Source organism: Rattus norvegicus, chromosome 6, assembly GCF_036323735.1.
Source record: "Rattus norvegicus strain BN/NHsdMcwi chromosome 6, GRCr8, whole genome shotgun sequence".
In the NCBI taxonomy this organism is placed as follows: domain Eukaryota; kingdom Metazoa; phylum Chordata; class Mammalia; order Rodentia; family Muridae; genus Rattus; species Rattus norvegicus.
In genome coordinates this window covers 26,938,370-26,952,063 of record NC_086024.1, presented here as the reverse complement: position 1 = coordinate 26,952,063, position 13,694 = coordinate 26,938,370, and the positions used below count along the sequence as shown (strand labels likewise).

Below are 13,694 nucleotides of genomic sequence, written 5' to 3'. Positions count from 1 at the left end.
TCATTAATAAGAGCAAATATCAAATTGCTACTATTCTATAAAACAATCTCAAATTGTAAAAAGCAAGGCTTAAAACAACTGACCATTTGTTTTACATATGACACCTTTCACTCAATGTAAGAAATTACTACAAACTTTAATGAAACAGCATCCCTTATAAAATTAAAATATAATTTAATGAGCTAAAGAACACACTCCCAAGTTCATGAAGGTGGTTATTATACAGAAAGAAACAAGAGAAGGGAAATTCAAAATACAGTATGGGCAATGAGTATATCAATATTTATCATTCTACTCTGTATACTGCATTTAATATTACATTTTCTTTAATATTACATTTATTGTATTCAAAAACAACAAAAACAAAAAACAGCTCAACAGCCGGACATGGTGGCCCAGGCCTGTAATCCCAGCACTCAGAAGCAGAGGCAAGTGGATTTCTGTGAGTTCAAGGCCAGCCTGGTCTACAGAGCTAGAAACCCTCTCTTGGGAAACCCTGTGGGGGCAGCGGGGATGTTTTGAGGGGAAGGGGAAGGGGAACGGGAACGGGAACGGGAACGGGAACGGGAACGGGAACGGGAACGGGAACGGGAAGGGGAAGGGGAAGGGGAAGGGGAAAAGGAAAGAAAGAAATAAACAAAAATATGACATCTGGGAACAAGGAAGATGACTTTCTCAAAAAAAGCACGCACCTGAATTGGATTCACAGAATCCACAAAGAAAATTCCTGATAAGTTTGTGCACACTTACAATCCCATGAGGAAGTAAAAATGCCTGGGGCTCCTTGGCCAGTCAGCCTACCATTCAGGGTGAGTTCTAGGCCAGTGAGAGACATGGTCTCAAAAAAAATTTAGACAGCACAGAAAAAGAACATACAATACACACGCGTACTCACAGAACACACACTATACACACACACACACACACACACACACACACACACACACACACGTGCGTGTGCGCGTGCGCGCGTGTGAAATAAACCTCTGGAATCCTAGAAGGAAAATCAAAAAACTAGACAAGGGAGCTAGAAAGACATCTTAGCAGATAAAATGCTTACCACACAAGCTTAGTGCCTGGAGTTTAGACTTGAGAATGCATGTAAAAGCTGGACAGTTCTGGAAAGCCCATTTGTAACCCCAGTACACAAGAAACAGAACGGGACTCTCCAGGTAGAACCGTAGACAGATATAGATAACAAGTGAGGTAAGCCAAAATAACGAGTTCTGAGTTCAGTCTGGAACATTACCTCGATAATACATGAGGTGTGGAATGGTCAAGGAAGGTGCCTGTATCAGCCTCAGGCTTCCTTCCATAGCACAATGCACCTTTACACACACATATATGACTACAGACCTGCAAGCACACACACATGCATGCATACAAACCTATACACAAAAAATAACATGTTAAAAACAAAACTTATTTAAAATTTCTATACTACTTTTCAGAACTTTGGAAAATAGAATAATTTTCCCATTAAAGAAAAAAAAAAAAAAAAAGACCAATGAGAGGAAATGAAAGTATTATTGCCATCATTTAAAGTGAAAAGTGACACACATACAAAGAGTTAACTTGCCAAGTCTTCCATCAGGTTGGCATGTAGACTAATCTCTTGCGTCATGGTATAGCCCAAGCAAACTATTTCTCTAAAGATAAATGTAACCACTATGGTATAGAGCTAAGTGCCTTTAACATATATTTGTAGTTATACGGAAAATACCACGTTTTTGTGTCTTTTATACAGATTAGTTACCAAAAACTTTGGTTGAGATATTATTTATATATGTGTCTTTTAAAATATTTTAAATTAAATTGTAACCCTTATCTATTAAATGAGCTTTATGTATTTAAAAGCTATGTTTCTATATACTTACTCTTTTGGTCAATACGAAGGTCATACAGAGGAGTCCTATATATATCCACACTGGAGAGTGCACATCGAGACAGGGGCACATGATGGGAGGGCCCAAGGATGAAAATTCTCCGGCTGGGAGATACACAACAGAAACACAGAACAAATGTACTTCTACACAAATCTTATTAAATAAAAGGAAAATAACTTTAAATTTGCATGCTGACTACCTGCCTTTTACTATATTCTGTGAACATAAGAGCTTAACTATATTCTTACCAAAATTCATATACTCAAGATCTAACTTTCCATATGAGGCTGCAGGCCAATTTGGAGATAAACTTTTTTCAAGAGCTAACAGAGTTAAAATGAGGCTCTTATCAACTTCACTGAAGTACTTATATAAAAAGACTTCAAAGCCAGGGCTGATGTCCCATATAATCCTAGAATGTGGGACCCCTGAGGCAAGGACTGCTCTAAGTTTAAAGCCAACCTGGGTTACATAGTGAGTTCTAGCTGGCTAGGATTACATAACAAGATCCTGGAAATGGGGGAGGGTGGAAGACACATGGGACACAACCACAACACATGACTCCAAGGACATGCCTAAGCAGCCAGAAAGAGGAGCTTCAAAGAAACCAACCCTACCAGGCCATTAATTACACTACGTTTCTAGTCTTCCAGAAATACAAGGAAGTGAGACTTCTGTGAACTAAATCCACAGTCCTTGGAATTCTATTACAATAGAACTGAATTTTCTCTTCAGTTTTAATCTGAATTTTTGTCCAATAATTGAAAACCAGTTACAAATTTTTACAACATGCTATACATAAAAATCACTTCCAAATGTGTAACTAGACATTTCAAAGTGTGACATCAGTTTAAATATTTCAGCTATAAAAATGTTAAAACTCTAAGTTTTTAATAAAAATAAATATTGCTACAAACCTCTAAACATCTATGTAAAACAACATTACAAAGTATTCAATAAAGCTATTTTGACATCATTTCTATGGTAGCAAAGAAATAGGGCATCATCTTGTTGAAAGGAATTGAATATAATAAACTTTCTCTATTCTCACTCAAATATAAGTCATTCTCAAACACAAAGAAACTATATATATACTGTGTGATTTCATGGTAGTCTACCTAAAGAAAACAGCTAGGCTAAACACTAGCTACGACTCCCTAGCTACAACCCCCTTGTCTCAGCACCAAAAGCAGAATTAGATTCCTATTATTTCACAGCAAACATCCAAGCTTGCTCTACAACCTAAAACCTTGAAACCATGCATTTTCTGTTTTCTAAAACTCAAATAAAACATTCTTACCATATCATATACAAACATTTAAATAAGTTAAAGATTCCCAGGGGGAAACTGTGAGAAATAATAAGCAGTGGGCTTATGCAACGAGAAAATGGGCCTAGTTGCTTCACAGTCAGAGACTTGCAGGACCAGGAGCATGTACTGTGGTAATACACTGAGAGAATCCTCTGACTGTCCAAATATGACAGCATTCACCTGCACACTCAGGGTGACCCAGAAGGGTCCAGGATGCCTGGGATTTCAAAGCCAACTTGTTCTACAAAACTCAGACACTATCTGCTTAAAAAAACAAAAAACAAAAAACTAAGTCAGGTGTAGTGGAATACATCTTTAATAGTAGCTCACAGGAGGCAAAGCAAAGGCAGGCCTGGTCTGCATAGTGAGACTATGTCCATAAATTAACTAATTAATTTCACAACTAACCAAAATCTATTACTAAGCTAAGAAAGTTAATCTTTTTTTGAAGGCGTCACTTCAGAGTTGGGAAGGATGAAGGACATAAGGGAGTTTTGGGTCCAATCATTCTGAGCCCTCAAATCAGAATATACCACACAGGAACGGGAAAATATTTTATCCTTGGGCCCAGGTAAGGTGGAAATAATCTCATCTTCTGCCCTTTGTCTTCTCCATCTTAAAAAAAATATATTTACTAGTATATTTTATGTATTTGGAGTGTTATGTCTACATGTATGCCTGCATACCTGAGAAGGCACAGGACTCCATTATGTTGTGAGATACCAGTGGCTGTTGGGAATTGAACTCAGGACCTCTTAACGTTGACAGCCAGTGGTCTTAACTACTGAGCCACCTTACTAGCCCCTTTTCTCCATCTTGTTAGCACTGCAATCCACATTTGTATCTTATGTATCATCAGTACAATAAAGGAGGGTTAAATCATACATTATTAAATAAATGAAACCAAAAGATACCATTCTGTTCTATCATAGCAGACACAAATAATAATAAATTATATTTATTAAAGTCTAATGTGAAATATGTATAAAATCATAACTTGGGAATGTTTAGGTCACTTGATTAATCCTAGGAAATACATGAACTAAGCATCAATGAATGACATTTGGCCAAGCATGGTGGTACACATCTGTATTCTATTAAATGCTCAGAAGGCTGAAGCAGGGGGATCAGTTGAGCACGGGAACATAAGGCTAGCCAAAGCAATATAGTAAGATTCTATTTACAAAAGAAAAAGGGAAAGAGAGGACAGGGGATGGGAGGTAGAGGAAAAACCCTTAGTATGAAAGAGGGGGAAAGGGGGAATTCTGACTGAGAAATCAGTTTCTACAAGGAAAACAGTATGTAGTATTTAACATCAGGATGCTTTGAAAAAATCTAAGATATATAGTTAAAATATAAACTGATACTTTTAAAATGTCAGTCTCCAGCCAGGCATGGTAGCGCACACCTCTAGTCCCAGCACTCAGAAGGCAGAGGCAAGCAGATCTCTTCCACGTTCCAGGCCAGCCTGGCTTACACAAAGTTCCAGAATAGCCAGGGCTACATCAAAAGACCCTGTCTCAAACAAAGATAACAGCAAGAAGTGGATCTGAATGAATGAAAGCCAAGGAGCACCGCTCCACAGATGAGACAGCCGTGGTCTTCGGGGAGCCTAAGGCCTTCAACGGAGACCTGACTATTTTCTCAGCGTTGCCTTTTTGTCAAAGCTTACCTATATAGAAGAGCTCCTACCAATCTGAATTAGCCAGATGTTTTCCCAATAAATTCTTTCTAGTTTGGTAAAAACACACCCACAACCAATCTAGTGCAGTTCCAGAACTGATTTACAGAAACAAGGAAAAAGTTAAAATCCTTAAAAATAACATACAAAACCACAGAAGGGTAGATATTATTGAAACAGGTGAAAAGGGGCATATTCAAGATATAGCAACCTCAAAATAGGTCTTTGTTAGATAAAGTGCTAATAAAAGAAAATTAACGAGGCACTTTGAAGCTCGTGTATTTCTTCCTTCTTTCTTTGCTAGATCCATAAACAGCAAGCCACTGCAATTGTTTGGAGGGAAATAAATACATAAAGCGATGTTCCTTTCCTTTAATAACTACAAGGTGTTTTGCCTTTAAAGAAATAACCTTAGTATTGGTATTCAGGCTGTTACTAGATGGGTAAATGAAACCTTTAATATGAAATAGAGGGCTGGCAGGGAGTCACATTTTCCTAGAGATAAATATAGTTCGCACACTACAGCCCCTGAGAATTCACCTCTGTGAAATTATTATAATGAATATGGTCTATGAGCACTTACCTTCATTTTTTTCAACTACCTACTCCAACTAATGGAACATAAGTAATTTTTTAAAGGTGTTTTACAGGGAAGGAAAATATTTTAACTAAAGACTAAAACTGTCATGGGCTTTTACTTTTTGTTCTACAAAGCTTTTTGAAAAATATAAATTAAATTCAAGTTTCTGCCTAACTGCCTCTTCAATTTCAGATTTTAGTTTTAGTTTTGTTAGCAGACTTTACAACTGTCAATATGAAAAGGAACGTAATGAAATGTCCCATTTTTTAAATTCTTTAACAGCCCAAAACAATCTTTTGAAACACAAATCTGGTCATTTCACTTTCCCTTGCCCTTAATTTAAAAAGTCCTTCCTGAGCCGAGGTGGTGGTGCACACCTTTAATCTCAGACCCTGAAGTCAGAGGCAGTCAAATCTTTGTGGGTTTGAGGCCAGCCTGGTCTACAAAGTTAGTTTCAGGACAGCCAGAGCCACCCAGAGAAACACCATCTCAAAAAACAAAAACAAGCATTATGAAATCAAGTAAAACCCTTAAAAATAAGAAGGACGTGGGGGGAGGAGGCTAGTATATGTGTTAAGTTGGGGTGGGCGTTGGGTGCATAGATATACTATGTTAGCACATGTAGAAGCCAGAGTTTGGAGCTCTGCACTTCCTTTTTGGAGACAAGGTCTCTAATTGAAACTAGGGCTTCTAGTTTCAGCCGCGCTATCTACCGAGTCTACCCAAAGGTCTTCCATCTGCTCACACCTGCCCTCCCACCTCCCAGCACCAAGATGTCAGGGGCACACCATCACTAAGAGTGCTGGCGTTTGAACTCAGGCCTTCATGCCTGTGCAGCAAACACTACCTACTTGAGCCACCCTCCCAGTCCTTAAAATGGGTTTAAAGTCTCAAATGAACTAGCAACTTCTTGTACTCCTTTGGTCTCCCCTTGACTGTTAACATTTTATGAATATACTAGTCTTACAGTTCCTTGATGAAGTTTAACTGTGTATGATGTCAACCCTTCGATAGGATGGTTTAACTTAAACACCAATTCCTAGGTGAACCTTTTCCAATGCCTTAGCCACACTTGAAATCAAATCACTCAATGTCTATTATATATATATAAGTTGTCACAGTGTGATCTATACATTCTTAACAACACACAGGACCCTGCAAAGGAGTATACAGAGTTCAAAATAGTGAAAGGGAAGGTTTCTGCTTTCTCCATCGCTGACTAGCACTTAAACTGCAGGAATGAGGGAGAGTAAAATTGTTAGCACAACTTTCAGGGCAGTGAAACCAACATGTGTCAGTAATTCATTCATTGCTACACTATTTTTCAAAGGCTAATTTCACCAAATTTCTTGACTCTTGTGAACACACCTTAATACTGCATGACAAAATATAGTCACACCCTGAGGATAGATTCATAAAGCATCTCTCTGCAGATGAACATTATATCTCAGAGAAAATCACCTGTGTATTATGAGCTGAGAGCTGAACTAGACACATTTCTCATGGAATACAACTTTCACTTAAAAAAATAACCATACAAATACTAGATATTTGGCAGAAATTTTTCCCAAATGAACAAAATAGGTCTGCAAAATAATTGATATACTTGTTGTACAGAATAAAATTGAAGCTTTTAAGTGAAAATTAAGTCAGGTAGATTTCAGATGGCAATATGAACAAACATAATTTTGAAATTATATAGTGAAACCTTTGAAAGATCTGCACTGATCTCAAGAAGCTGTTTTTATTAAGTTCTGACTTAGTATTAAAGAGAAACATTTCCTGTTTAATGGGCAAGGTTCCTGCTGCTCCCTTTTGAAACTCTGTGTGTGTCTGTGGGTGTGTGTGTCTGTGTGTGTGTGTGTGTCTGTGTGTCTGTGTGAATGGTTTCCTTTTTATATCTCAGTCACAAAAATGGACAGTAACAATCTGAATGCAGAAACAGACATGAGCTCTGTACAGAGGCGTCTTCTAGCTAAATTATATAGTAATTCAAAGTCTGGCATGGTAGCATATACCTATAATGCCAGCACTTCAGAAGCTGAGGCAGGAAGATTGCTTCAAATTCAAGGCCAATCTAGGCTACAAAGCCAAATTCTTATCCCAAAAACAAATAAAAAATAATCAAAATGTACAACAGATTGGGTGTGTGTATATATGTGTTAAAATAAATGTATAGCTAATATAAACCTATATACATATCTGTGTTTTGGTTTTTGAGACAGGGTCTCTATGTAGTCCTGACTATCCTGTAGCTCACTATATAGACCAGGATGTTCTGGAGCTCATAGATATCCTCCTACCTCTGCCTTCCCAGTACATACATTCTGCACTTGGAACTTTTTTATTTTTCATCACGAAAATGATTTGACAATTCTTTTTTAAGGTTTATTTTTAACTCTAGCTCATTAAGAACTTTTTAAACTAAATGTTTTTCATACACTATATTCTGATCATATTCTTGCCCCTTCTCAATCCCTCCCAGATCCTATCTCCTTACATACCCAACTTTGTTTTCTCTCTTAAAAAAAAAAAAAGAGAAAGCAAAGAAACCAACAAAACACAGAAACGAAAAATCAAAACAAATAGTCAAAAGACCAATACAACTTAAAGAGAAAATCATGTCCATTATTTTTTTCTTTTTTCTTTTTTCTTTTTTTCTGGAGCTGGGGACCGAACCCAGGGCCTTCCACTGGGTTCTACCACTGAGCTAAATCCCCAACCCGTATTTTTAATATATTAGTTTAAGAAATTCATCCATTCTGATATTTACACTCCTCACTACTTCAATTTGTCCATTATTTATATAAAAAGAGACACAAGTATATACTGTCCTGGGGCGTATTGTGGTTATTATGAGCAGTAGTGATTTCTGGGGAAGAGTCATCTGCAGTGATATGATTAGTGTTAGTTACCATGTAAACTACAGTCAGGCTTATACAAGCAGCCCTAGTTAAACTCAATGAGTTAACAAAAAGAAGGAGCTTGGCGGGACCAGAGTAAGAGTTCATAATGGGAAGTAAATATGATCCAAAGACTTTACATACATGTATAAAATTATCAAAGAATAAAAATTTTAAAGGAAAATGTTATCATTTGTAAATGACTACTGTTTAAAAATATTTTCTTGTGAAAAATTTTACTTCATATAGTATACTTCTTTCTCAATTTTACACAAATTTCTATCTTCCTTTTAGGCTATGATTTAATATTTTCTCAAATGAATACAATGTCTCATAATACAGTTCATTATTTTATTTAATAACATGGCCTTACAATGTAGCTCTTGCTGGCTCCAAACTTATTATCTCCTAACTCAGCCTCCTACTGCTGGGATTACAGGTGTGCATCACCATGCCTGGTAATATTCAGTATCTACCAAATATTGCACTAACTAAGCTGTCATATTTATTTAGTTCCCTATTCAATATTGGATATTAAAACATAATGCAATTTTTACAGTCTTACTGCACTTCACTTTTTCTGCTTTAAGATAGTCTTAGAACCTACTTAAAATTCAAGTCAGTAGTTGTGTATTTGATTAGTATGCAGTATATATTGATCATTAAAATGATCTAATTTATTTCTAAATGTTATATATAATTTAATATCAATTAAACTTGTTTAAATACTTTCAAATGATTCCAAATTTTAGCTGTGAGGTATTACACACAAGATGATCACACAGCACTTGTCACCCTCTCCTCCCTTACAGAGTACACAGCTCCCCTCCTTGGTGTCCCACACTCTCTGCTCTTCCCGCTTTTCTTCCCCCCCATCCTGACCTTCCATCAGCTCACTTAAGTCCCACTTTGCACTTCCCCCAGGATAAACCCTAGACTTATTTATTATATCCCTAAGCCAAACTAATTCTGACATGCCTCTAGCATGATATTATCAATAAAAATTCAACCAGAGAGAAATTTAAAAGTGTTATTTAAAATAACCTTGCTTATGGTAGACTTTCAGAACAAGGTCAAACAAAACTTTTCTAAAACCTTTTCAATTTAATTTCTCTTTATTGTTACAAAATTTTTGCTTTTAGGAATTACAAAAATGATTAAAAAGAGCAAAGGAATCTTCATTTTTCTTTAAAATGTTCACATCTAGGTTTGTAATGTAAACCAAGTACTTAACTTTGTAGCGGTGTCAGAATGGACATCTGAAGACTAGGTAAACACTCAAAGAGAAAGCATGAAGCTATTTCCTAGTCTACAAACTCCCGAAAAGTCTAAGCTCTACTTAAACTGAATACATAAGAATATTGAATATTACTTGTACAACAAAGCAACTATTACAACATTCCCAAACTGTTTCTAATTAACTGCATTACTTACGTAATTGATGGATCCACTTGTTTGTAAGCATGGGCAGCACAAGACCCACAGTACGTATATCCTGCATGGCTACAAAGAAAATAGTTTTAAATTTAATCCCCAGGTTCAAAATCAAGAGAGTCTAAAGAAAATAAAACTTATAAGAAAAAAATGTAGCAACTGTGATGACATAAAACAGAATTAAGTAGATAGATTAAAAACCAAGGTAATTAATGACGGAACCTCTAGAAGGTAATAGAGAACACACAACTGTTCTATACTATATTCCAATTATAAAGTTTTAAAATATTTCCTAGCTGTTGGTTGTATAGCTCAGTGGTAGAGTATCTGCTCACGAATGGGAGTGGGGTAAGTGAGAACTAGTTTGTTCCTGAGTAAGAAAGAATAACATTTGGAGATATTCAATAGTCAAGGCTTAAGTTGCTAATTTCTGATATTATATAATCTGATCAGATATAATCTGATATTACATAATAGGCTTAAATCAGCAGTCTATTATATTAATAGTACCAAACCAAGTATCCTGTGATGATCATATTCTTCCCTGCCTCTAGCAGGAAAGAAACTGACTTGGGTTTTGTGTATTATGGCTCTAATTTTCTTTCATTATCTTTCTCTTTTCACCCTCGGGCTTCTACATTCAGTCAGTTTTCTTATCACTTACAGAACAGCTTTGTTCTCTGATTATTTTTCTTTCTTGACTCATTTCTGCTACATGAGTCTAGACTCACTTTTTTTAAGACAATGATACATCACTGGTGGATAGTATATATCCCGTGGGGTAAATGTTCTCACAATTGATTCTAAAGGAAATAAAAACTATGGCCATTCACATATACATGAGCTTTTATACAATGAAGTATCACAATTTATAAATAATGATAAAAAATATGATTACTATAAATTCCATGTAGCCTATTGATTTTAAGTTCTATGACACTATCTGCTTTACTCCTATAAACAAGCTATGATTGCAATAATGAAGAACGGAGGACTGGGCATGATGGCACATGCCATGAATCCCAGCACTACAAAAGCAGGAGCAAGGAAATCTTTTGAGTTTAAGGTTGGTCTAGTAATTCTAGTCTATCTAGATCCTGCCTCAGAAAGGAACAACGCAAACAAGATAAAAATAATGAACAAATCCAGTAGTCCCACACTTTAAACCAATATATCACAAGACATGTCTTTGTGCCTGTTTGCTCTGCAGGACTATTCAAAAAAACCAAACAAAGCAATGAAATCAACCTAAGTGTTCATCAACAACTGAATCTATAAAGAAAACTAATATACACAAATATATAGTCATATTCTACCTTAAAAGAAAAAAGGAACAAGGACTAAGAGATAGCTCAGGGGGTAAAGCTCATGTGTCAAACCCTAATGCCTTGAATATCAAAGCTCAGAGCCCTGCAAAGCCAGACAGTAGCACACACAATCCCAGCTGTCCTTGAGCAAGTCTGGAGGTGGATACAGAAGAACCCTAGGCGCCCAGAACCAGCTATTCAAGTATAAGCAGCAGCAAATAAAAAGACCTAGTCCCAAACCGGCCAAGACCAACCCCATCAGACTGGCCTACAGGCATGTTGTGAGATAGTTTCTTGGCTACGGACTGACAAGGGATGGTCCTTAGGTTGTATAAGAAAGCAAGCTGGTAAAAGGTATTCATGATCTCTACACTGTAGCCCCTGCTTTGAGTCCCTGCCCTGACTTTGCTCAGTATGGGCTTTGATCCAGAAGTACAAGACAAAACAAACCTTTTCCTCCTCAAGTTGTTTTTGGTCACTGTTTTATGATAGCAACAGAAAAAATAAACTAGGAAACCACAGAACTCAAAGACTGTAAAAGCATACTTACAGGGAAACAATAACAAGAATACCAAGGCCTCAGTCAAAGGATTTTGTGGTAAATACAGCAACAGTTGAACAGTGTGTGTTACAATTTCACTTAAGGCTACATATTCAATATTACCACTACAGATGCCAAACCTCTGAAGGGAGAGATGGGTGGATGGGTGGGAGAGGTGGGTGGATGGGTGGGTGGGTGAGTGGGTGGGTGGATGGATAAATGGATGGATGGATAGATGGATGGATGGCTTGTTCATCTCAAGTTACATTCAAATTGTAATAGAGTGATGTTGACAAGTATCATTTGTCAACTCAGAACTTAAAAATGAGTGAAAGAATGAAAACACATGCATAGACCTCAGTTGTTACCAACAATTTTACTAATTTTGATGATCAGATAATAGTTTTTCCATACTATAAAAAAAAATTGCTGTGGGCTGGAAATGTGGCTTGGTGGTTAAGAGAGCTTCCTGCTCTTCTAGAGGACTGGAGTCTGGTTCCTAGCACACACATGGTGGCTCACAACCACCTGTAACTCCAGTTACAGGGGATCCAAGATGCTTTTCTGATCCCTGAGAAGATGGGTTTGATCCTAGTAACACATTTTTTTAAAGATGAAATAAAAAGTCTCCAAGGAGGTATTAATTACTATTCTATATCATGAAGTTCAAGGGATTTAGAAACTTTCATGCTTTTTAAGTGGTAGGTAGAGTCTGACATCAAATCATAAATACAGTAAACAGAGTATTTGGCATATAAAATGCTTAGCAGTACAATACCTGCATACCAAACATTAACCTGGGTGTGTGTTCTCGTATTCTCGTGTTCTCTCTCTCTCTCTCTCTCTCTCTCTCTCTCTCTCTCTCTCATGTACATGTGCATGTGCATGTGGAGGCCAGAGGTCAAGCATCTACCTCAACCAATCCCCATTTTTATAAAGATATACTTGTTCATTTTATATTGTGTGTGTTCACAGAGGCCAGAAAAAGACATTGCATCCCCGGGAACAGGAATCAGAGGCAAATGTAAGGTGCCTAACCCAGGTAAGGAGCACTAAACTCAGAAGAGAAGTAAACAGTCCTAAAACTAAGCCATCTCTCCAGCTTATCATTTAACTTTTGGTCCAATACACACTCATTTCTATCAATAATAAAGATGCTAAAGATTGGCAAAGACTTCTGAAGCTTACGGTGCAATGATGGCTCTGGCAGGTCTTTTCGTAGACTGGACTTGTGAAAGCCAACCTTCTAGCTGGGCATTCAGCTGAGGTCCTGTGAAAAGACAAGCAGGAAGAAAAGAGAGTCAGCAAAGCAATGGATCACAGAGAACCATACATGCTGCAAAGCCTTCACTGAACCTGTAGAGCATTAAAATAACTCATTGGGCAATAGATCTTCAGTCTGGATGTGTAAAGTTTCAATTCATCAAGCTGTAGGTTCTTACCAAGCCATATGATAGGGCTGAATATTGACGGAGTAAAAATTGTTTTTTATTCATTTACTTCTTAGAAATATCTTCATGCAGATCAACAATTTACAATTTGAGTAACATTTAAACAAAATACAACAGGAAGCTCTGTTAGAATTTTTATAGCTCTGTAAAGAGTATTTACTTAGAGTACTCTAAGTAAATAAGAAAAGTGTAATTAAGTGTACTGCATTTTCACAGCACAAACAGTTTACTTGGTCACTGAAATGACATCCATATAGTAAAAAACTCCCACACTCAGTGATCCACACCCATCCATTCCACCACTTTACTCCCCTATTAATAACTCCATTACCACAAAAAGTTCAATTTATAATAATTCTCTTCACTTTCTATCTTTCTATTTTACATTTTACTAGTCTAAGAATCCACTGACTTCAACAGATCTCAAGACTTTTTCTACATCCTTCATCAGCCTTGTTCACTTCCTGCCTTACCCAAGGTCAAATGGAACCAGCACTGTAATCATCCCTTCATGTGGCCTTACTGTTCATTTTTCTCTCATTTCATCAATAGTTTAGTCAATTTTTCACTTAACACAGTATGTCTATCTGAACACAGTA

The 13,694-nt window shown here is 36.8% G+C and overlaps 1 protein-coding gene across 8 annotated transcripts in view; it reads right to left on the bottom strand.

Moving 5' to 3' along the window:
• The window catches only part of Memo1 (mediator of cell motility 1), a 90,752-nt gene that overhangs the window by 34,185 nt on the left and 42,873 nt on the right, over nt 1-13,694 (bottom strand). For 7 of the 8 annotated variants that reach the window (XR_010052056.1, XR_010052055.1, XM_063261616.1 and 4 more), the window contains 3 exons: nt 12,833-12,914; nt 9,797-9,865; nt 1,878-1,990 (listed from right to left, as the gene is read on the bottom strand). Coding sequence is in view for 6 of the 8 variants with exons in the window: in XM_063261616.1 (XP_063117686.1) it covers nt 1,878-1,990; nt 9,797-9,865; nt 12,833-12,914 (264 nt within the window). In the remaining 2 variants the exon portion in view is untranslated. Of the gene's footprint in view, nt 1-1,877; nt 1,991-9,796; nt 9,866-12,832; nt 12,921-13,694 lie in introns of those variants that run through there. The other variant, XM_039111903.2, reaches the window with a different exon arrangement.